Genomic DNA, 24534 nt, shown 5'->3' with positions numbered 1-24534 from the left:
GTAAACACATACACTTTTAAAATGTAATGTTTACATATCGGAATTAGAGTTGCTTCTCAGGATAATTCATTAGTACCGGTGTTAATTAAGATTGGTTTGCTTCTTTGAACGTGTGTATTCATATACCAAGTATTGTTGGCGAATATTTGTAACACCTTGCATATTGTTCAAAAAAGCTCTTTATTTTAAATTTGAGATTTAATAATACACAGTAAGAATACAAGAGGACAACGCACAGTGTCTCAACTCAACAATTTGCATATATGCCATATTATGCAGTGGCAACCTTACGACTAACAAATGTTTCCTGCGGTAGTCAGTCCTTTAGTATAACGATAATCATGCGTCGAAACGACTCTGAATAAGGCCATTAATTTTTATAATATCAGTAGTGGAGTCAACTTAAGAAAACCCACTTACATATAAACTGTTTACCAGTGTAAAATATGTGGACTTCCTATACCAAATGGTTTTTTTCAACATATTTAGTCCCATAAAACATATTGTAAGTAAATATACAGTTTTTCGTAATCTCTAAATATAATAAAATATTATAGGCCAGTCAATAAGGAATGATTTAGGGTCGAATAAGGACAAAATGGTGAAAAACTGTAACAAATTTTATTTTCTTTATATAAGTGTCCGTAACAACATACTAATTTTGCACCACTTTACCACCCCGGATTTGGCCACCAGAAAAATGGCGCCAAAAATCAGTTTTTTTTTTGTAAATATCTCACTTATAAAGCATTTTAGAGCAAAACATGTCATTACAAAAAATAATCTATATTAAACTCTCTACAAGAAACGTTCTCTTCATTTTTTCTCTAGGATGCACCGTTTAGATGGTATAGGCGTGGCAAATTACTCATTTTTCTTTCAGCATAGCTTTGTAGCAGAATCTTAACGAAAATTTTATGATACTATTTTGTTTGTTTGTTTTTTTTTTTTTTTTTTTTTTACATAAAATGTAAATTAATATACTTTTCATTCATTGCCGGTGTGACTAACTATAAGTAATCAGGTCTATTAGATCATCTATGTTCAAAATGTCAGCTGAAAAATGTTTTATCTATGAGAAACTTCTCGGTTGCATGTATAGTAAAATGAAAGGGACTGAGAACAATTGTAGACTGCAGTTAATTTTAGGATCTTAGGTTTTTGGGGTATTTTTTAGACTTTCAGTCAAGCAGCTACTGCATCGTCACTATTTATCCTAAGATCATGATTCATACCTCATTGTCTTCAGAATAAAGCAGGCTTTCAAATGATACCGCTTACATGCCCAAACCATATACAGTAGAGCGCCGATTATCCGAACGTCGGTCAACCGAAAGACCGCTTAACCGAACTGTGTACTCGCTCGCACCTGTTACTCTCCCACCCTACCGTCCATCATCCCCCTCACTTCCAAAACCAAGTTTTCCACAGTAGTCGCCGCACTGAGCCACCGCTGGCGGAACATTGCTTTGTAATAATTAAAGAGATGCCTGTTTTTATGAATAAATTTACTGTACAGTACTTCTTTTTCGCAAATAAACATGTACAGTTCGATTATCCGAACAATCCAGTTTTCGAACACCCATGTCCCCCAATTACTTCGGATAATCGACGCTCTACTGTACCAGGAGAGGGAGAAGGTGATGTCAAATGGAAAATTTCGGGGATTTTTTTCACATTTTGGGCCCCTCTGGAACGGCACTGTGTAAACGTGAAGATCTCAACAACAAAAAATCTGATAAATACTACTCGCTACACTAAATGTGTGTGCTAAATTCCAAGCTTCAATCTTGAATAGTAATTCCGGAAGAAATTTTATCAAGAATCCCCACAATGTTTCAGATTACCGCAAAAGACTCTGATCTCGAGTAAAAAAAATTCCTGAGACATCCCTATTTACCCTAGGATTATAATCCGTCAATCATTTTCTTCAAAATAGAACGGCCTTTAAGACGGTACCATTCAAATGTCTCCATTATCTATCTAAGGCGAGAAAATTCAGAAGAAATGGATTTTTTGGTTAAAATATCCCTTTATTCCAACTTTGTGCCCCTCTGGACCCCCCTCTTTCAACAGAGATCGGAAAAATCTGGTAAATACTACTCGGCGGACTGAATGTTTGAGAAAATTTTCAATGTTCTAGGTGCAAAAGTAAGCCCGCTAAAAAAAAAAAAAAAAAAAAAAAAAAATATCTCTGACAATACTCCATATTCCCCTATTCAGAAGAACATTTTGATAAAAATTCCCTAAGACATCCATAATTACCCTACGATCATGATTCGCACATCATTCTCTTCAGAATAGAACTGCATTTCAGACGGTACCAATCACCTGACTCCATCATGTACCTGAGGCGGGAAAATCCCGAAGAAAAGGATTTTTGGTTAATATTTCTTTTTTTTTCAACTTTTTGCCCCTCCGGACTCTCCTGTTTTAACGCAGAGATCCGAAAAATATCTGATAAATACTACTTGGAGGACTGAATGTTTGACGAAAATTTCAATCTTCTAGGTGCAAAAGTAAGCCAGCCAAAAAAATATACCGACAATACCCCATATTTCATTATATAGAAGGAAATTTTGTAAAAATTCCCTGAGACATCCCTGATTGCCCTAGAACCATGGTTCGCACATCATTCTCTTCAGAATAGAAGTGCCTTTGAGGCGGTACCACTCACGTGTCTTCGTCATGTATCTGAGGAGTAAAAATAGTGAAAAAGGGATTTTTTTGGTAAAACAATTAGCCTTTTTTTTTTACCTTTTTGCCCCTCTAGACAAGAGCGCCGATCCTGGGGGGCCGGGTGTCCAGACCTCCTCAAAGCGCATGTGGGCATCCATGTATTTTTATGAATATGATTTTTAATATGCATTTTTATTGTTATATGTATTGTTATATGTATTGTTAAATGTATTTATTGATGAATGGCCCCCCAAAAGTTACATTGAAGTCGGCGCCCTTGACTCTGGACCCTTCTGCTAACGCAGAAATCTGAAAAAATCTGGTAAATCTATTCCGGGGACTAAATGTTTGTGCAAAATTTCAATCATCTAGATGCAAAAATAAGCCTGTCAAAAAAATAATGAATATAAACCTAATAAAAGAAAATATATTGTTTAAAATTATGACGTCATCACCTCCCATGCCTCGACGCAGGAAGATGTGAAATCATACAAAACGTGTTCTACAATGCCTCTGGACCTGAAAAACGAAAAAAAAAGACGAACAAAAAGGCTCAAATAGGAGAGTTATAACGCAATGTACCATGAAACACCCGTATGGTACAAATTGTACCATATGATCTTAAAAGGCATTACAGTGAAAGATGGAAACGAATGTCAACTTAAGGGACTGAGAAGTGTTTTACTTTATGAAAAATGTAGAGAAGTTTTTCACAAAAACAAATCACCTACGACGATAACCTTAGGTCAGAAGTACTAAGATTTAATTTTCTAGAAGCCTGTCTGTTTTCTAGACAATTTACATCAGATGAATGTTTAAAGAGACAGAGTAAAACAAACTTGTGAGTGAGCGTGAGAGTGTACATCCCATCGAAACCGTTCAAGTTAAATATTCTATGATGGAAGCAGCCGACAGAAGAAATGACGACTGGGGCAAAGAAGTTAGTATAAGGATTTGCAATGTACATGATTTAGTTGTTGCTGAAGCCACATACCATTTCTCACGTACGAAAAAGTTTTACAAGATTTCTTCTGGAATAAAACGTGGTCGTCCAAAAGATAATGTTGATTCGGATGATATGGCTTATGCTTTCATCTAAGATTATAATGATTATAATGATGCTCTGCCACCTTGAAAAGCAATAAGAACTTGTATTCATATTAACCTTGAAACATTATAATCTTGAAGAAACTCAGGTTTCATTTCATTTTTAAAACAAAATAGTGTCAGAAAATTTTCGTTAAGGTTCTGTTACAAAGTTATGCTGAAAGAAAAATACGTAATTTGCCACTCCTATAAAATCTAAACGGTGCATCGTAGGGAAAAAATGAAGAGAACATTTCCCCTAGAGAATTTAATGTAGATTATATTTTGTAATTACATGTTTTGCCTAAAATGCTTTATATGCGAGATATGTACAGAGAAACTAATTTTCGGAGCCATATTTCCAAGATGGCGGCCAAATCCGAGGTGGTAGAGTGGTGCAAAATTAGTATCTTGTTAAGAAACTTATATAATGAAAATAAAATTTGTTCCAGCTTTCCATTTTTCCTTATTCGACCCTTCTATGACTGGCCTATTAATAAAATGACATAATGCCGTTCAGAATATACATTTAAACAATCCTCTGGAGACAACTGTAATAAATATATTGTGACAAAAGAAATGAATTTAATTTTGAAATCATAACATAGTAATAGGATGCAATTATCTTTATGTTTGTACATAAATTCCAGAAATATTTCCACTTTTGGGAATCATCCGGGGAATAGTCCCCGAAAAATATTTTCCCGGGAATTTTCCTATCACTATCCTTAACCTCAACGTACATATACTTCTAAATTTTAAGTTTAGCCAAGCTTAATCTTATAGCATTTGTAGATTACTGGCCTTTGCTCATCCTGCATCTCATAACAAACACGCATTATTAGTTCTCACTTACTTCTACAAGGGTCGTTCAAGGTTGACTGGGACTTTTATTTCTTCAAAGGAAACAAATAGCACAAGAAGCACAAAACTACGTCAGTTTTTCAAAGTATTCTCTATGCGCGACGAGGCAACCTTGCAATCGTTGTGGCAGCTCCCTTATTCCTTTGGTGTAGAGAGAGCTTGATTATTGTCGTAGCCACTGGAGGACATCGTTCCGCAGTGCTTCATCTGTCATGAATTTCTTCCCTTCCAGATTGTCTTTAAGGGGTGCAAACAAATGATAATCACTGGTGGCTAAATGTGGACTGTAGGGAGGTTGGGCAGAATTTCCCAGTCATTTTGGCCAGAGTTGTTGTTGTGACATTGGCCGTGTGAGGGCGGACATTGTCATGCAGAAGAATGACATTTCCAGACAATGACATTTGTGGCAAATAAACTTTCGTACAGCACCACTTAATAATGTGGAGTAATACTGGGCATTAATTGTACTCCTTTCCTCCAGAAAAACCATACGGATAACCCACTTCAAGTCCCAGAAAACAATTGTTATAATTTTTCCAGCGGACGGCAGAGTTTTGCGTTTCTTGGGCGGCGGAGAATCTTTATGCAGCCACTCAGTGCTAGTTCTTTTGCTTTCTGGGGTTGAATTGCACAAGTTTAATCACACGTAATGATGGATTGCAACGATTCATCATCTTCGGCTAGAAACCGATTCAGAAACTGTTTACAGACCCTTATCCGTCTCCAATTCTGATCAATTGTCATCTGGCGGGTAGCCTACCTTGCACAAATTTTGCGGAAGCGTAACTGTTCGTGAATGATTGTCTCAATACACCTGACACTGATATTCACCTCGACACCAATATCAACACTATTACTCGCCGGTTCAGCATGTGTGATATTCTTTGGTGTGACTGCAGCCTGGCGAATGTGTCCATAGGCTCCATTTGTCACCAGCTCCCGTAGTTTACGAAACTGTTAAAACCATACGTACTCTTCTCCGTGACATCGTTTGTTCATCATACTGTGCTTGCGATCTTCTGAAAATCTCAGCTGGTTTAACTTTCTCCTTCACAAGAAATTGGATAATACACCGCTGCTCCACAGACACACTGTTCGCTGCAACTGCTGCGCATGAGCCAAGTACGTCATGCCGAGCGCTAGTTACTCAAAAAGGAATGCATAAAGCCACTTGTAAGTTTCATCATGAACCGGCTATTCATTGATTATCTACGTACGAAAATCCCAGACAATCTTGAATGACCCTGTAAATGAACAATTGTAATATTTTAATGAAAAAAGTGTTATGAAAATTTAAAAAGATAATCGGTAAATCACTTTTCTAAGTATTATTTTCAATCTTATTTTAATGAAGAAAGCGTTATGAAAATTTTAAAAAAAAAGTAAAATATATCCTTGGGCATGACTTGAACCCATACCTTTACTTTACGCTATATGTAGGTCATGACTATTGATGTCTAATCTATATCGGCCAATAAGATCAAAGGATATCTGAAATCCTTGGAATCCGCGAAAATGCAAGCCGGCAGACATTTTCGCATTCTTTGAATTGCATCAACACGTGTAGAAAAAGAAAGTTCTATTATTATCTTCCGTAACTACTAGTTTATTCTTTTATCTTTGTATGAGGAATTTGTCGTAGATTGGCAAATTATGAAACTCGCATGGTAGAGACACGGGTTCCAATCCCGTCGTGGGAATCATTTTTTCTTAATTGAAAGGTATTTTTTACGTAACTGATATTGTGATTATGTTATTCCTTTATTATTATTATTATTATTATTATTATTATTATTATTATTATTATTATTATTATTATTATTATTATTATTATTATTATTATTATTGCAAAGTCGAGACTTGGCTACGTATTTTATATTTTATGAATTTTCTGATTGGATTTCGTTTTTTTAATAATCAACAGACTCAATTATAGGGTGTTTGGGGAAAGGGAATATTATCCTGTTGCTTTTTATTTGTTTACTTCCACGATACACCAAGCCTCGATACTGCATTTCACCTTTCAATATCTACGGAAAGTACCCTAAAGGTTTTGATGATCATAAGGGAGTAAGTGAATAAGTGATTAGATCAATGAAATTTGCGTATGAACAACATTTAAAGTATCAGGTTGTCAGAAAGTCATAACGTATTTCGGTAAAATATGACAAATGATGATTTGTGGATATACTAGAGTTATTCAGATCATGCAATAGTTATGTCATGAATAGCTAATATGTTGTGTGTTTTGTGTATTAATATTTCTCTTTGCTTGGTTTGGTTTTACAGATTTGACCAGCGATGACGTGGGTCAATGAAAATTTGTCTCAAAACCTACCATGACCCACTCTGACCCACCAAACCACATCGCCATCAACTCGGACAAATGATCCACGGCCTCTTCCCAACTGACTAAAGAGTTTATACTTGCAATAAAACCAGGTTGTTAAATTCTAACTAATCTCAGTTTGAATTTCTACGGTCAATCGCTCAAGGAACGCTCTGCTACAATAACGATGGATCTGACCTTTACGATATAGAATGGGAAAGTGTTTACCATGGGCCAAATTACGATGAATTTCAATTGAATTATCACTGTTTAACTATTTCCTTGTTTAATTATTAATACTTTTCAGTGGAAATAGGATGAAATTTGAAATTTCCAAATCAAGGTAAGTAGACCAACATACAGAAACTTACATCACAAATGTTATGTCTATTTTTCTCACAACTTTATGGGCTTACTGAGCTGTGCTCTAAGCGCTCCATATAATAAACAAGCTTCAGCAATCATTATAAAGCGCATGGTAAGCATATATGGATATATAATACGAAGCACTGTATTTTTTGTTGAGTTGAGTTGAGTTGATTTTGAGTTTAACGTCCCTTTCAGCAGCAAGGCCATATGAGACGTGGACTTACGGATAAACGTGAATCCGAACCACATGAGCTCCCGCCGGAAATCGAACCCAGGTATATTGCATCTTTCTCAATTTGTTTCTCAATTAATATCGATCGTTTTCGATTATTTTTACAAACTAACCCACTATCAATTTACTATATATAGAAAGTGCCAACCCTCTCCATAAAGGAAAATGTTTAAAAAATGCTTCGTTCTGTTCGTTTTGAATAAGAAGTTAATATACTGAATTTCAGCTCCGTAAGTTTAATGGCTTGTGTGATACTCATTCTTTTTCGCAAATATTCAGATCCCCAAAATCCCTTAGGATATTTTTATAATAAAACTAATATGATAACATTCCAGTTTTTATTAAGGCTTACCTATATGCCGAAATCCATTTTATTTGACTGCGATTTGGTCGTGATGATTAGGCACACATAGTTACATTCAATTTTTTACACAATAATTTATATATTCCAGTGATTCAAAAATGTATTTTTTTCCAGTAGTTAGCTCATCTAAAACTCACAAGCTGTGTGTGTGTGTCAAGTAGTAACATACGTTATATTGCTATTATTACAATTAGAAATATCAATATCCAAAAATGTCTCAAGTTTTTTTTCACTTACAAGGAGAAAGCAGACTTTGGTAAATGAACTTCGGGCCAATTTTTTGCAAGGTGAAAGTCCACATTTAAAGTGTTCATATTACAAACTTCGAGAGCCCAATGACCTAATATAGAAGAGAAAAAGCGTAGAATCACCGCATATGTCGTATGTTGCGCAAATTTATCAAGTGACGGAATGGCAGAATCAGTAGCTTCTGTGACTCATGCGCCAAGGGTCCCGTAATCGATTCCCGCTGGAACCTAGTTTTTTTGCTTCAACCAATAAAGTAGCCACTTGTAGCTACAAGTAAAATGTTAATTCACTATATGTTTATAATTAATTAACACAATATAAATATTTAAATCAGTTGTAAAATTTTTCAATGTTCCATGTTAACTAGCAACGAAATGTAACCTATTTCGTAAACATTTTGATATCACGAGTTATATTATGGTTACCACAGTCGTTGTGTAAAAAATGTTCTTGTGGCTTCGTGTCTGCATCTGTTGACAATGTGAGAATTACAAGGGGGATGAGAATGAAAGGAGGAAAATGTTACTACAACCAAACCAGATTTCCTCCTTATTCCAGTAGCCACTCTTGTAATTAGTGGCGAAATTCTGTGTACAACATTGGGGGAGGGCGGGTAAGACCATTTCCATATTTTTAAAGCGAACCATCAAGAACAAGAAGCTAGTCCCACCGACTCAATTTGCCACAAATTCCTCATATGAATGTAAGAAAATAAACTAGTAGTTATGAAACATAAACATAGAATTGTCTATTTCTACAATTCAAAAATGCGAAAATAATTTCTGTCGTCTTTTTTTCTTTGGAAATTAGAAGTGGTGGTAAAGAAGAAATATAATGTAAATCTGGACCATCCCTAAAACCGATGACGTAACCTCAACTTCAGGGACGTTTCGTGAAACTTTCCTCATTAAGGAACGCCTAAATATCTTGTTTTTGAGTTAAACAAAGAAATCTCGAGTAAGAAATTGAGACACTCTCACAAATATTAGTATCTGGTTTACATTTTTCCATGAAATGATTGAAACCAGGTATTACTTTGGGTAGAGGCTGAAATGAAGCATTAGGTGAGTGGTTAGTGAATTGAACTTCTATTCGATAGACTCTAGTTCGAATCCCGACCCGGCTCTTTTCCAAGTGTTTCCGTTTCAATTTCAATGCATATTCAGTGTGACAAGCAAGATCTTCTCTTCCCTGGAACTAAAAAGATGTTGGAATAACCTGAATTGGGAAAAGTCTGTAAATGGGGACACTCATTTACAAACTTGTTTCCAGCAGTTGTTCTAGATTTGATTACCTTCAAGCATTTTGTGATTCATGTGTGATCAGTGTTTTTATTTCTTTGAATATACAGTGTATAATGAAATAATACATTACATGTACAGCAATATTGAAATTAACATACGATGTTAATTGGTTAATACGTTCTGAACCACAGAGATTCATCTCAGAATGGAGAATTGTTTCATGGGTCATCTACTCAAAATTTTATTTGCATAAAGACCTGACTCAGTCCTATTAACTGCCGTCAGTGCCGAGAAAAGTTACTTGTATGTTGGGTTGCATCTGTCCAGGCGTTTTCACAGCTGCAAATGACCTGTACCAAAAGTACTGGAATTGGAACACTTTTGTGGTTCAGTGTACTATATACAATGAAACTGATTCCATGAAAGCTCATTGATTAATTTCAATACATTATTTCTGTTTAGGTCATGCTTCTGTTGCATACAGGTTGTATTGAATTGTCTATTTTTCCTATGGTTGATAGTAAGTATTTTGATTTCCCTACTTTTAATCTTTAAAAGTTATTCACTTTCATCATCATTACTGCCTTCCTTTACTTTCGGCGACATTCATCCTCTCCCTTTCTTTAGCTCCACTTGATATAGTTCATAGCAGATGAAATTTAGGTGATCTCCACTTCTTTTGATGTTCCAGACGCCGTATCGAATTTGCTTCGCATTTGCTTGACAACCATATGAAACTTTAGTGGCCACCAGAACATACTGATACAACGACCTACATAAATGAAACCTAAAGTTAACAATATTTTTAAGGTAGTCTACGTGTAATTTATCTTCAACTTTCGGTGACATCGGGAGCCTATCACTTGATCAAAACGTACATTTCTTTCATAAATACATACAAAAATAGATCTTAGTTTAAAATTACACATTTTTACTAATTTGATCAGATATTTCTTTAATTTTGAATGTATTGGCAACTTACCTGGTCTCCTACGTTTACCTGTAAAGAAGAAGGAATTAATTAATCATAAATTACTTAGAATGAAGTTACTATTTCCCGATCATTATAAATCTTCCCAAATCTAGAATGCACCAAATCATGTGTTTTTAACCTGAGCAACAATTTCAGAAATACCCAGCCAATTCTAAACTTTCAGTTATATTATAAAATTTCATGGTTTTTAATTATAAGTAAAAGTACATTTTTGCAAGCTCTATCTATTGTTAAAGATTTTTAGTGATACTTTCAGATATATTTATGTAAGGCAATGAAATGAATTTAAAACTATTTTGTAGGCACGTTTTTAATATAACTGTAAGGATTGTTAGTCAAGACGACCTATTAAAGAATTTGAACCAAAAAATGTATTAATTACGTGATGTGTAGTTTATATTCCTTTTAAAAAAGGAAAGAAAGTACAATCTTAAGTAATCTTAATACCCTCTTAAAGTATTCTAAATATGAGGCCGGATTTAGGGAGATGGGAAGGTGCACGTGCACTCCCTCCCTTTGTTGTAAATATACACTACTTAAAGTGTAAAGCTAGCAGTGAAAATAGCAACACTTTCCGAAAATTATTGCTACCATGTTTCCGTTTGGGATTAAAACAAACGGAAGTTTTGCAAAATCGATAGTATAAGTCAATTTTGTAAAAGTTGAAAGAAAACGATTCACCGATAACAGACACTTAGCATTTTCAGGGCATTTTCTCATTCACACTACAGATGTCTAAAAGAATTTTAAAAATTCCAATTTAGTTCAAATATACTGGTAGTTATTTCTGCACCCCCACAGAAAATCCTGGATCCGACCATGTATATATAGACGAAGCTTATTGCTAATCGTAATGTTATTCAACTTGTGTCTAAAAACTATATTTTTTAATATCTAGTCTTTCATAATAAACTACATTGTACTTAAAGGATAATGAGCGAGCATTCATTTCCATTATTGTACATTCTATGATTATTTTGATTCCTACCATATTGTACACTCATACCTCCTCCTCCTAGCCATACGCCTTCTCCACCGCCGCCTCCTTTTCCTCCTCCACCTCCGCCGCCTCCTCCTCCGCCTCCTTTTCCTCCTAACCATACCCCTTCTCCTCCGCCGCCTCCTTTTCCTCCTAACCATACGCCTCCTCCTCCGCCGCCTCCTTTTCCTCCTAACCATACGCCTCCTCCACCTTTACCTAAAACAAAATCATTTAATTTTTCATTAATATTTCGTTACACAATTATCATGATATAAGAATTTTTGGAAAAAGCTATTACTATTTATAACACAGTGTTGTACGTTCGCTCCAAACCGAAGTTTAAGAAAACCCCTAGGTCATTTTGTGCTACTGATGGGCAGTGGAAATATTTCCGGTGGGAAGGAAAATTTTAAAAAATGGGAATATTCAGGTTTTTACTCTGGCATAGTAATTCTCGGGAAGGAATTTATTTCCACTTTTTTACTTTATTTACATTATAAGGATCATATGACTAATTATTTTATTTTAATTTATTATCATTTACTTCTAGGTTTTAAATTATTTGGAGTTTAAAAAATTTGAAATTCGTTCACTGTACTTTATATAACTAATTAATAATACGATTTTTTTTTAATTTCCATGTAAATTTGCACTACAAAATAGCAAAGTACTAATTTTAAAATGATGAAAAGGAACCAGTTTGTAAAGTAATGTAGAAATACTGTAGAGATAGAGATGAAGTACCATAAATACACCCTGATCCACCGCTAGTAATAAATGTCGGTCTGTCTGCTGATTCGAATTTCGGTCTCTGATGAAGAATCAGATATTGAATAAAGAAATCTGTAATTGTAAATACATACACTTTTAAAATGTAATATTTACATATCGGAATTAGAGTTACTTCTCAGGATAATTCATTAGTACCGCTGTTTCCGAGCTTCATTAGGATTTGTTTGCTTCTTTGAACGTATGTATTCATATACCAAGTATGTTGGCGAATTTTTGTAACACCTTGCATATTGATAAAAAATAGTCCATAGTTTTAAATTTGAGATTTAAAATTACACAGTAAGAACACAGGAGGATAACGCACTAGTCGTTCTTTCAGAAAAAATGTTCCGGGGGCACACGTAGAATTCCGGGGGGCACTTCTGGTACTATTTTATTTATTATTATATTATAGACGTATTATTTTTGGTCTCGTCCGGAGAGCATGCTCAGAGCTCCGGGAGGCAAGGCCCCCTAAAATACATGTCTGGAAGAAATACTGTAACGCACAGTGTGCCTGAACTCAATATTTTGCATGTATGCCATACCATGCACTGGTAACTTTACGATTTTTTTACAGACTACTAGGAATGAGCACGAGTCGAGTCGAGATTTAAGACCGTCTCCACTTGTCTCTAGAAAATGTTGTCTCGACTCGTGTCTCGATTCGAAAATATGTTTCGGTCTCGACTCGTATCTCGACTCGACAATATCTGTCTCGACTTTACTCGAATTCGAATCGAGATGTTTTGAAATTCAAGTCGAGACAAAATACACGAGTTAAGATATACGCACACATCAGCCAGACCATTATTACTACCTACCTAATTGTCAGTATATCCACCTTTGGCACGGATAATAACGGCGACACGTCTTGGCATGCACGCAATGATCTTTGCTAGGTCGCTGGAGAGAGTTGGCACCACATACGCACACACATGTCACCTAATTCCCGTAAATTCCGGTGAAGGGGGATGTTGCGTCTAACGTCACGTTCAATCACATCCTAGATTTGTTCGATTGGGTCCAGATTCGGCGAGTGGGGGCAGCATATCACTTGGAACTCGCCTTTGTGTTCCTCGAACTGCTCCATCACAACCCTGCCTTGTGACATAATGCATTATATTGTTGAAAAATGCCACTACCGTTAGGAAACATGGTCGTCATGAAGGGATGTACGTAGTCTGCAAGCAGTGTGTGATACGCCTCGGCCGTCATGGTGCCTTGCTCGAGCTCCACTACATACATGGATTCTCACGTGAATGTTCTACAGAGCATAATTAAGCCGCAGCCAGCTTGTCTCCGTCCCGCAGTACAGGTGTCAAGGCGGTGTTGCCTTGGAACAGGACGGATTCACACCCTCCCACCGTCATGATGAAGAACGTATCAGGATTCGGTAGACAATGCAACGCTCTTCCACTGTGATAAAGTCCAATGACGATGGTCACGTGTTCATTTCAGTCGTAGTTGTCGATTTCGTGGTGTTAACATTCGCACATGAATGGGTCGTCGGCTGCGGTGGCCAATGTCTGGGACTGGATTCGATATTTTTTTTAATCTTAATAAATTTTGAAATTTTATACCAAGTGCGTCAAGTGACGAAATGAAAAATATATATAATATGAAGAAACTATTTTTTTGTCTGTAGTTAATACAAACGATTAAATACTCTCATGGACGCCAATCATAGTGTATAAAGAGAGTTGATAAAGGAGTTATTATCGACGTGAGAAAAGGACTCATGAAATTGTCGAAATTTCTCCTCTTGAGACAGAGACTCAATAAAAATGCTACCAAAGTTTTTTTAATGATTAACCATTTTTTTTCTTTCTTCTTTCGCATTGATATGTACTCGTTTTGTACTGAATGTTAAATATGTGTAATGTTAACCTTTGTTTTTTTCTTTCTCTCTCTCCTTCTTTCGCTTTGTCGATTTTTTTGACGTAATCCAACTTTTAAATGTATCTACAAAAAGAAATGTGTTATTCGATATTGTTGAAAGTAACAGATTTCTGTGCATGGTTATGAAACATATTTTTTTTTTAATTCATGTATCAAACTTTTCCTGTTATGTCAGACTAAGTTTTCTTGGAATATAATAAATGTCTATAGAAATGTAGTTAGGTTAGTTTAATTCAACTAAATGCAACCTGAAGTATACATTGTCCTGTATGAATGTGTGGGTGAGTGAAATGTAGGTTTAGTATTAAGTGCACCAATTCTTTTGACATATATGTGTGACTTACTATAACTAATGGTAGTTGGCAATTAAAGTCGTTGAAAGTCAATACTAACTCAATTTAAGTTGGCTCTATAAAGGAAGCAAAAAGGACGGGAATAGCCTGAACGAATGATCATCATGGGAGAACTTTGAAAGTCAAAATCTTCGACAAATATATGTATTACTTTGATTTTTTTGTTCTTCTCTGTGGTCTATTCTAGCATGCAGTCCACTTCATCGTTTATACTTCAAGTACTGGATAGTCGTCAAGAATTTTGGAAATATTCAATAAACTGTTAAATTAAACTATCTCAACTATCTCTGATCTAGATTGGGATAATTCGGTAGTTGGGGTTACATGGATCTAGGTCTGGAAGGTATGGGTTAACATGTGTTTACCTTTGGTCACATTAATTCCAAATACTCACCCAATAGCTATTGGAAATCATCCCAATTTAATAATTATTCACTTTCCTTTACCATATTTCTCAAAAATATCCAGTAACAGTTTCCCTCTTTTCTCATCTCTTTACATTCCCTTTCTTTCTTTCTTTCTTTTCTTCTTCCTATCTCATCTTTCTCTTCTCTTCTTTACTTCTCCTTCTAATTTTAATAAAACTAAAAAGGGGGTCGTGACTGGGAATTCTATGTACAATAAACACGGTCATGTATTTATTTATTTTATTTTATTTTTCTTCGGAAGTCCGATATAAAAGTTTTTTTCATTTTGGTTGAACCTTGTAGGTTCAAAAGTAAGAAATGGATTATATATTCCTATATAATTAGACATAAGCTGATAGCTTCATGAATATACCCCATCAGGGGTGAGGGTTTCCACTCACGACTCACTCTATGCATCTCAGTTGCACAGTACAGGGTTTCCCACCCATCTTTTGTTACGAACTTTCTTTTTTCTTTTTCTTCTTTCTTTGCCTTTTCGTATACGCGTAAATCTAGTATTTTAATATATATACATATATATATATATATATATATATATATATATATATATATATATATATATATATATGATAACTGGAATAGTTTTATTTTCGAGTGCTATTTTATAATATTTTTCACGCTTAAAATTTTCAACCGTTTGAAAAAAAAATATTACTAGTAAAATTAACCTAACATTTTTATTTTTTTCAATTTTTACCAACATTTTCAAAATTTCCGGAAATTTTACAGCACTAGTTCAGACACAGTTGTACCTAGCCCAGCATAAAACTCTGATGTTAGTTCCGACGCAGTTCGCTGCCTATCCTGTTTTACCAGTCTGCTCAGCTTACGACGACCGACATATATAGTATGGTGAGGGACTTATGCCGAATTTAGGGACTTATGCCGAGCTGTTCTGGCAAATGATTAATGCCATACTAAAAAGTTCGACTAACGTATGTTTCCTGCACTATTCAGTCCTTTAGTATAACGATAATCATGCATCGAAACGACTCTAGCATAAGGCACAAATTTTTATATGAATAAAAGAGTCAACTTTCGAAAATCCACTTACATATAAATTGTTTACCAGTGTAAAATATATGGACTTTCTATACCAAATATTTACTCGCATAAAACATATTATAAGAAAATATACATTTTTGCGTAGTCTCTAAATATAATAAAATATTATAGGCCAGTCAATAAGGGATGATTTAGGGTCGAATAAGGGAAAAAAATGATGAAAAGCTGGAACAAATTTTCTTTTCCTTATATAAGTGTCCGTAACAACATACTAATTTTGCACCACTCTACTACCCCGGATTTGGCAGCCATCTTGGAAAAATGGCGCGAAAAATTAGTTTTTTTTGTAAACATTTCGCATATAAAGCATTTTAGAGCAAAACATACTATTATAAAAAATAATTACATTAAATTCTCTACAAGAAACGTTCTCTTCATTTTTTCTCTAAGATGCACCGTTTAGATGTTGTATTCGTATCAAATTGCGCATTATATTTCAGCGTCCCTCTCTAGCAGAACCTTAACGAAAATTTTCTGATACTATTTTGTTCTAGTGATTTTTTTTTAAATTATAAATTAATATATTTTTCAATCATTGCAGGTGTGACTAAGTATTAGTAATCAGGTCTATTAGATCATCTATGTTCAAGATGTCAGCTGAGAAATGTTTTATTTGTGAGAAACTTGGTGATGGTGTTACATGTATAGTAAAAGAAAATTGACTGAAAACATTAGTAGAGTGCAGAATTAAAGTGAAAGATGGAAACAAATATCAACTTAAGAGACTGAAAAGTGTTACACTTTGTGAAAAATATAGAAAGGTTTTCACAAAAATAAGAAGTATCAAAGCGTTGCTATCACAACGTACTTCATCATTTACGCCGATAACCCTTAGGTCAGAAGTACTAAGATTTAATTTTCAGGAAGCCTGCATGTTTTGTAGACAATGTACGTCAGATGATTTTTTTAAAGAAACAGAGTAAAAAACTTGTGAGTGAGCGTGAGAGTGTACATCGGATCGAAACCATTCAAGTTAAAGACACATCATTCAAGTTAGAAATGCTATAATGGAAGAAGCCGACAGAAGAAATGACGACTGGGCCAAAGATGTTAGTATTAGGATTTGCTATGTACATTATTTAGTTGTTGTTGAAGCCAGATACCATTCCTCATGCATGAAAAAGTTCTACAAGATTTCTTCTGGAATGAAACGTGGTCGTCCGAAAGATATCGTTGTTTCAGGCATTTCTTTCGCTTTCAACTACCTTGAAGCTAACAGGGAAGACTGCCAATTTTCATTCAGTAAATTTTTTCAAGATTATAATGATGCGCTGCCAACTGAAAAATACAAAAGGAATAAACTGAAAGAAAATTACTCAGAAGATAGTATTATAGAAACCAACAAAAACATAAAGTTCATAGTTTGCTTCCGTGATACAGGGCATAAAATTCTCACGGATGCATAGTATGATCGTCAAAAGAGTAAGAATATGGACGAAGAAAAGTTGAGAATCATAATGACACACGGGAAAATAATTGCTGAAGATGCCAGATCCCAGGTTTACGAAAGTGATGAATAGCCATCAAAAGATAATCTTTGAATGGCGTTAATTCATTCATTCATGGGACCCTAAAATGTCTTCTAGATAGTACTACCTTGAAAAACAAGACAGAGAATAGCACAAAATGGGAAAGAAAAAGTATAAAATTTTTCACGTCATAATTGCAGCAGTTACTCCAAAATATCTTTTATCCTCGTGGCAAGTAGAACTTCCGGTGCATCTTTATCAAAAGTATGGTAGTAAGCATTTTCTTAAACTTCTCTCTTCGTTAGGACTGTGTACATTATATACTGAGCCAGCTTTTTATCAAGTTTCGTCTCTTCTCCACCGTACATTTATTGTTTGTTGATATAATAATATCTTCTGAGTAATTTTCTTTCAGCTTAGTTCTTAATGCTTTTTCAAGCTGGCAGTGCATCATTATAATCTTGTAAAATTTAATTGAACGAAAATTGGCACTCTTCCTCGTTAGCTTCAAGGTAGTTGAAAGCATAAGCCATGGCATCTGAAACATTATCTTTCGGACGACCACGTTTCATTCCAGAAGAAATCTTGTAGAACTTTTTCATGCATGAGGAATGGTATCTGGCTTTCAGCAACAACTAAATCATGTACGTTGCCAATCCTAGAACTAACTTCTTTGCCCCAGTCGTCATTTCTTCTGTCTGCTGCTTCCACAATAGAATCTTTACGGAAACTTACATAAAGAAAAGAAAATTTGTTCCAGCTTTCCAACATTTTTTTTTATTTATTCGACCCTTCAATGACTGGCCTATCAATAAAATGACATAATACCGTTCAGAATATACATTTAAACAATCGTCTGGAGACAACTGTAATAAATATATTGTGACAAAAGAAATGAATTTAATTTTGAAATCATAACATAGTAATAGGATTCAATTATCTTTATGTTTGTACATAAATTCCAGAAATATTTCCACTTTTGGGAATCATCCGGGGAATAGTCCCCAAAAAACTTTTTCCCGGGAATTTTCCCATCACTATCCTTAACCTCAACATGCATATACTTCTAAATTTTAAGTTTACCCAAGCTTAATCTTATGGCATTTGTAGACTATTGGCCTTTGCTCATCCTGCATCTCATAACAAACACGCATTATTCGTTCTCACTTACTTCTACAAGGGTCGTTCAAGGTTGACCGGGACTTTTTGTCTTAAGAGGAAACAAATAGTACAAGAAGCACCAAACCATGCCAGCTTTTCAAAGTATTCTCCACGCGCGTCGAGCCAACGTTGCAAACGTTGTGGCAGCTCCCTTATTCCTTTGGCGTAGAAAAAACTTGGTTGTTGTCGTAGACACTAGAGAACATCGCAGTGCTTCATCTGTCGTGAATTTCTTCCCTCCCAGATGGTCTTTAAGGGGTGCAAACAAATGATAATCACTGGGGTTTAAATCTGGACTATAGGGACAATGGGGCGGAATTTCCCACTGCATTTCGGCCAGAGTTGTTGTGACATTGGCCGTGGGAGGGCGGGCATTGTCATGGAGAAGAATAATATATCCAAACAACACATTAGGTATTTTCTTGCAAATAAACTTTTGAACAGCGCCACTTAAGAATGTGGAGTAATACTGGGCATTAACTGTGCTCCCTTTGTCCAGAAAATCCAAATGGATAACACCCTTCAAGTCCCAGAAGACAATTGCTATAATATTTCCAGCGGACGACTGCGTTTTGCTTTTCTTAGGCGGCGGGAATCCTTTACGCCGCCACTCAGTGCTAGTTCTTTTGGTTTCTGGGGTTGAATTGTGCATGTTTAATCACACGTGATGATGGATTGCAACAATTCATCTCCTTCTGCTCGAAACCGATTCAGAAGCTGTTTGCAGACCGTCATGCGTGTCAAGTTCTGATCAATTGTCAGTTGGCGGGGAACACACCTTGCACAGATTTTGCGGAAGCGTAAGTCGTCGTGAATGATTGTCTCACCATTTTCGACACTGATATTCACCTCGGCAGCAATATCCCGCACTTTTACTCGCCGGTTCTCAAGAATCATTTACTCAACGCGTGCGATATTCACTAGTGTGCCTGCAGTCGGGGGAATGTGTCCATATACTTCATTTGCCACCAGCTCTCGTTCTTCGCGGAACTGTTCACACCATTTGTACACTCTTGTCCGTGACACCGATTGTTCACCATACTGTGCTTGCAATCTTCTGAAAATCTCAGCTGGTTTAATTTTCTCCTTCACAAGAAATTTGATTTCACACCGCTGCTCCACAGCCACAGACACACTGCTGGCCGCCATGTTTGCTGCAACCGCTGCATATGAGCCAAATACGTCATGACGGACGCTAATTACTCGAGAAGGAATACATAAAGTAACCCGCAAGTGTCATTATGATCCGGCTATTCATCGTTCATTTACGTACGAAAATCCTGGTCAATCTTGAATGACTCTGTAAATCAACAGAACAGTACATTAACAAAATATCCAGTATAAAATGGCCTCTCAGATGTATTTGCTGATTGTTAAGTAGATAAATAAGTAAATGAATAAATAAAACTAAAGAGCTAAAGATGCTAAATTGTTCGTATTATTGTTTCATTTTTTGCTGTTATTTTCAACCTCGAATGCTCGTTTTAATGTTGGAATAATTAATGCAACATTGTTTCCTAATAATTATCCGTTATCACAAATTGTTTTCTAATACTTATACAGTATCCAAATAATTGGCGAAAACTTATTCCTTATTCAAGTAAATACTCAAATAAGGAACATTAGACATTATTCGTAAAATTAATTCTTCGAATTGTAACATTATATCTTCCGACATTTCAAAGATATGATAGACTAATGATGTACTCGTAACAGTCTCAAATTTACAGGCGAACTGGGTTTAACACATGCTGTTGGATGAGATTAGATCTGCAGACAACATAAATTACCAAATAATGGTTATTTACTTGTAAAAAGACATTGATCATTTAGCATCTACGTCATATGTGTGGAGATATTATCTATTACACGTTTCGTAAGAATAATCCAGAATGCTAGGATCCCCGTAAATTCTTCCTTTCATCTTCGTTCCAATTTTAATCTGTTCGTTCCGCGTGGAATTACCTGCGATATATTGGACACACTTTATCGTATTTTCTATATATTTGAAGCACGCTTTCGTATCCGACTCCAAAGTACCACCACTCTATATGCGTTGACACTTCCTGACCTTTATGATCGAATGCTCAAAAAGGAACATCAGTATTCGCTCGTATTCTCTCCTACTGTTCTCGTTTGGATCCGTCTCGCACTTTTAAAGCCTACGCTTTCTGCGCACTTTCTACGTGCGCACATCCTCTCTACATCTGCTCTACGTGATCCATGGAATGCTCGTTTACATCACGTTTCTCTTTATTGCGTAGCACACACGTCAAATGGTTGTCTTTATATTTCTGTGGTAACTACACGGGTTCTTTATTCCAGTTGTACTGTATGTACACTGAACCACAAAAGTATCTCCCCCACTAAGTGCTCAAATTCCATTACTTGGGGTCCAGGTCATTTGCAGTTGTAAGAACACCTAGAAAGATGCAACCCAAATTACACGTAACTTTTCTTCGCAGTGACAGCAGTTGGTAGCCCTGATCCAGATATTTTGCAGGTAAAATTGTAAAGTAGGTGACTAACGAAACAGTTCTCATTCTAACATGATTCGGATCGTGTTTTTCAAAGAACACCATATATTAATCTCAATATTGCTGTGTATCTAATGTATTATTTCTTTATATACTGTATATTTCGAGAAATCAAAATACTGACTACGCATGAATCAGGAAATGCTTGAAGGTAGCTGAAAATATCAAATTTAGAACAACTGCTGGAAATAAGTTTGTAAATGATTGCTTCCATTGAGAGAACTCCAATTCTCCTCATTGCAAAATCTTTTACCTTCTGGAGGAGAGAAGATCTTGCTTGTCACACTGAGTATTTACTGAAATTGAAATTGAAACATTTGAAAAAGTTTCAACCTGGCGGGATTATAACCCGGGTCCGCCGAATAGAAGTTCAATATGCTAACCACTTACCTACCGCGTCACTTCATGCTTTACTTAAACTTTTAGCTAGTTAAAATCGTTGCATGTTAGACTTTACAAACTACTAATGCTCGTATGAGAAGACGTTCCTTATGAGTGTCACAATGATTTACGCGAGATTTCTTTCTTTAACTCAAAAAGAAGTTATATAGACCTTCGTCAATGAGGAAAATATCACGAAAGTTTATTCAAGTTGAGGCTATCTCATCGTTTTACTGGTACAACGACCTACATAAATGAAACCTAAAATTAACCATATTTTAATGGTAGTTTACTTGTAATATATCTTCAACTTTCGGCGACATCGGGAGCCCATCATTTGATCAAAAAGTATATTTCTTTCATAAATACAAGATAGATCTTAGTTTTAGTTTAAAATTATACATTTTTACTTATTTGATCATATATTTCTTTAATTTTGGATTTATTTGCAACTTACCTGGTCTCCTAAAGTTACCTGTAAAAAATAAAGAATTAATTAATCATAAATTAATTAGAATGAAGTAAATAGTTCCCGACCATTATAAATCTTTCCAAATCTAGAATGTATTAAATCATGCGTTTTTAACCTTAGCAACAATTTCAGATATACCCAGTCAATTCTAAACTTTCAGCTAAGTTATAAAATTCCATGGTTTTTAATTATAAATAACGTTGCCAGTAATATTTTTTGAAAGTTCTATCTATTTTTAAAGATGCTTAAAGATCTTTCAGATATATTTATGTACGGGAGTGAAATGAATTTAAAACTATTTTATGGGCATGTTTTTAATACAACTGTAAGGATTGTTAGTCAAAACGATCTATTAAGGAATTATAACCTACAATTGTATTAATTACGTATTGTGTCGTTTATATTCCTTTTAAAAAAGAAAGAAAGTACACTCTTAAGTAATCTTAATGCTCCCTTAAAGTGTTCAAAATAAAAATGAAAGACGTACTTACGGCTAGTTAAGAGAGAATGTATTTATTACTTTCTTGCTGACAGTTATAAATCGATCATATTACTAGCATGGCTTTCTTTTCTCAAGATTTTGGTTCATATATTTTCTCTTTTTGGATTCATTTTGTCTATTCATATCATAATATTTAAAGACTAGAAAGATTTGTGTTGAAATTAAATTGTACGAATGGAACATATATTCACACAAATCAGAGTGATGTTGGTGTGTCACAAGGATTTCTTTTGGGTTCTCTACAAGTTACACAGTGACTTCTCCTATAATTAAAAGCTAACATACTCTTTCATACATTGACAATGGTGTGATTTCATTACAACGGAATACCATTATTATATTAAATTACTGGTTTTAAACAAAATAAAGGAAAATGATTTATGGTTAAGACTCGAAAGAAATATTTAAATAAATATTCATACAAAAGTCACAATTGAAAATCAACAACATTTTCATGGAATGTGGTATACTGATGATGTTCTGAGGAATAAATCATTTTGTAAGTCCTTGAGTTTGATACAAGATTTATGAGTTGTTCTTATTCTACAAATTTGCTAAGGTTCCTTTAAAGGTAGTGTAAAGGAGAAAGGCAGTTCCTCTTTGTTCTTCTTTCCCTAGAAGTCTGGGTAAGTCAATCATAGTTCAGACTTAAGGAATGTTTTGGTTAATATCTACCGTATCACGATAAAAAGAACATCAGCCACTCTCGAAACGATAGGCAGTACAAAATTCTCTTAGGTGTTATTCCTATAACAACTATGTTTACCACGTATTCAGTTGTCTCTTATTATTTACCAAATACGTAATAAAAAAAAACTGTTACTTTGAGTACCTCCTCCTCCTCCTCCGCCACCACCACCGTTACCGTTTGGACCAGATTCTTCACCATCTAAAAACATTTTTAAAAAATCAATCAAAACATTATGTTATCGCATTAAAAATACATGTAAGTCAAAGAACTAAAGTATATTGTAAAATAACATGAATTTTCATAAATGTAAATATAAGGACATTTTAAAACATATATACTTCCGGAATAGACTTCCACGATTATAGAAGAAAAAAGGTGTAATATAGTAGTTAATGTACGAAAGATAGTACTGAAGAAAATAAATGATAGAAGAATTAGGAAACTTAATGTATATCTAAAGTACTGAAGAAAATGAATAATAAAATAATTAAGAAATTTAATGTATATTTCCAGTGCTGAAGAAAACGAACGATAGAAGAATTAAGAAATTTATTGTATATTTTTACAGTCATTTCTGTCACCTACATATATCCATAATCATTTCTCCTATCTACATAAGGAAAACGAAAGAGGTAAAAAAAAATACACACAAGAGCGGCAGATATGATTTATAAACTGGCATACAGATAACAGAACATGATATATTTCAGAAAACAAATTAAAAAAGAATTAAACCTTATAATTTCTACTTCTAAATTAAATTATTATCATGTAGGTGAAACAGATAAAAGAGTGAAAGAGATAAAAGAAATATACAGAGATGATAAAGGTCTGATATAGAAACTCTCACATATATAATTGCAAATTCTATGCCGAAGGACTCAAACCAGGAAGAATTAATCAATATAATGCTTATTTCCTAAATGATTTTTTTTCCACATGGATAAGAGAAGAAGACGAAAGGAACTTTATACGGATGACAGAAGTATGATGAAGATTATATACAGATAATATTAGGTGCCAAACTTATAAAAAATGAATGAAGAATAGATTAAATAATATAAGCACTATTTCAATGTTGTTTTCTTTGGACTGAGAAAGGTGATGGTGTCCCAAATCCTTCCATCTCGTAGTGAAACAGCCATAGAAGATATCCTCTCCCTGACTGTTTTTGTGCACATCTGAGCCTTGCCAATCTCAACCATTTTCATCCCCAGTGTGGTAATGGTAGAGTTGTTGTCCATTATCGTTAGCCTCATTTCATGTACTGCACTAAAAGAAGATAATGAACAAAGACGGATCACCAAGATAATAGGAAAAACAAGAAACAACATGGCTGGCCTTCTTATTCGTGATATGCAACCTCGCATACAAATAATGTAACATACTTGTGAAAACGAATAAAAGTAA

At 34.8% G+C, this 24534-nt stretch overlaps 1 protein-coding gene across 16 annotated transcripts in view; it reads right to left on the bottom strand.

The window, feature by feature from the left end:
* The window catches only part of LOC145683702 (uncharacterized), a 414104-nt gene that overhangs the window by 173152 nt on the left and 216418 nt on the right, over window positions 1-24534 (bottom strand). For 13 of the 16 annotated variants that reach the window (XM_081755116.1, XM_081755122.1, XM_081755125.1 and 10 more), the window contains 4 exons: window positions 23266-23322; window positions 21917-21934; window positions 11417-11608; window positions 10399-10416 (listed from right to left, as the gene is read on the bottom strand). In XM_081755116.1, the coding sequence (XP_081611242.1) occupies window positions 10399-10416; window positions 11417-11608; window positions 21917-21934; window positions 23266-23322 (285 nt within the window). The remainder of the gene's footprint in view (window positions 1-10398; window positions 10417-11416; window positions 11609-21916; window positions 21935-23265; window positions 23323-24534) is intronic. The other 3 variants (XM_081755128.1, XM_081755130.1, XM_081755131.1) reach the window with 2 other exon arrangements.

This window comes from Thermobia domestica, chromosome 4 (genome assembly GCF_964235325.1).
Source record: "Thermobia domestica chromosome 4, izTheDome1.hap1.1, whole genome shotgun sequence".
NCBI classification, from domain to species: domain Eukaryota; kingdom Metazoa; phylum Arthropoda; class Insecta; order Zygentoma; family Lepismatidae; genus Thermobia; species Thermobia domestica.
The sequence above is the reverse complement of the archived record's forward strand: the minus strand, read 5'-3'. Positions and strand labels throughout refer to the sequence as shown.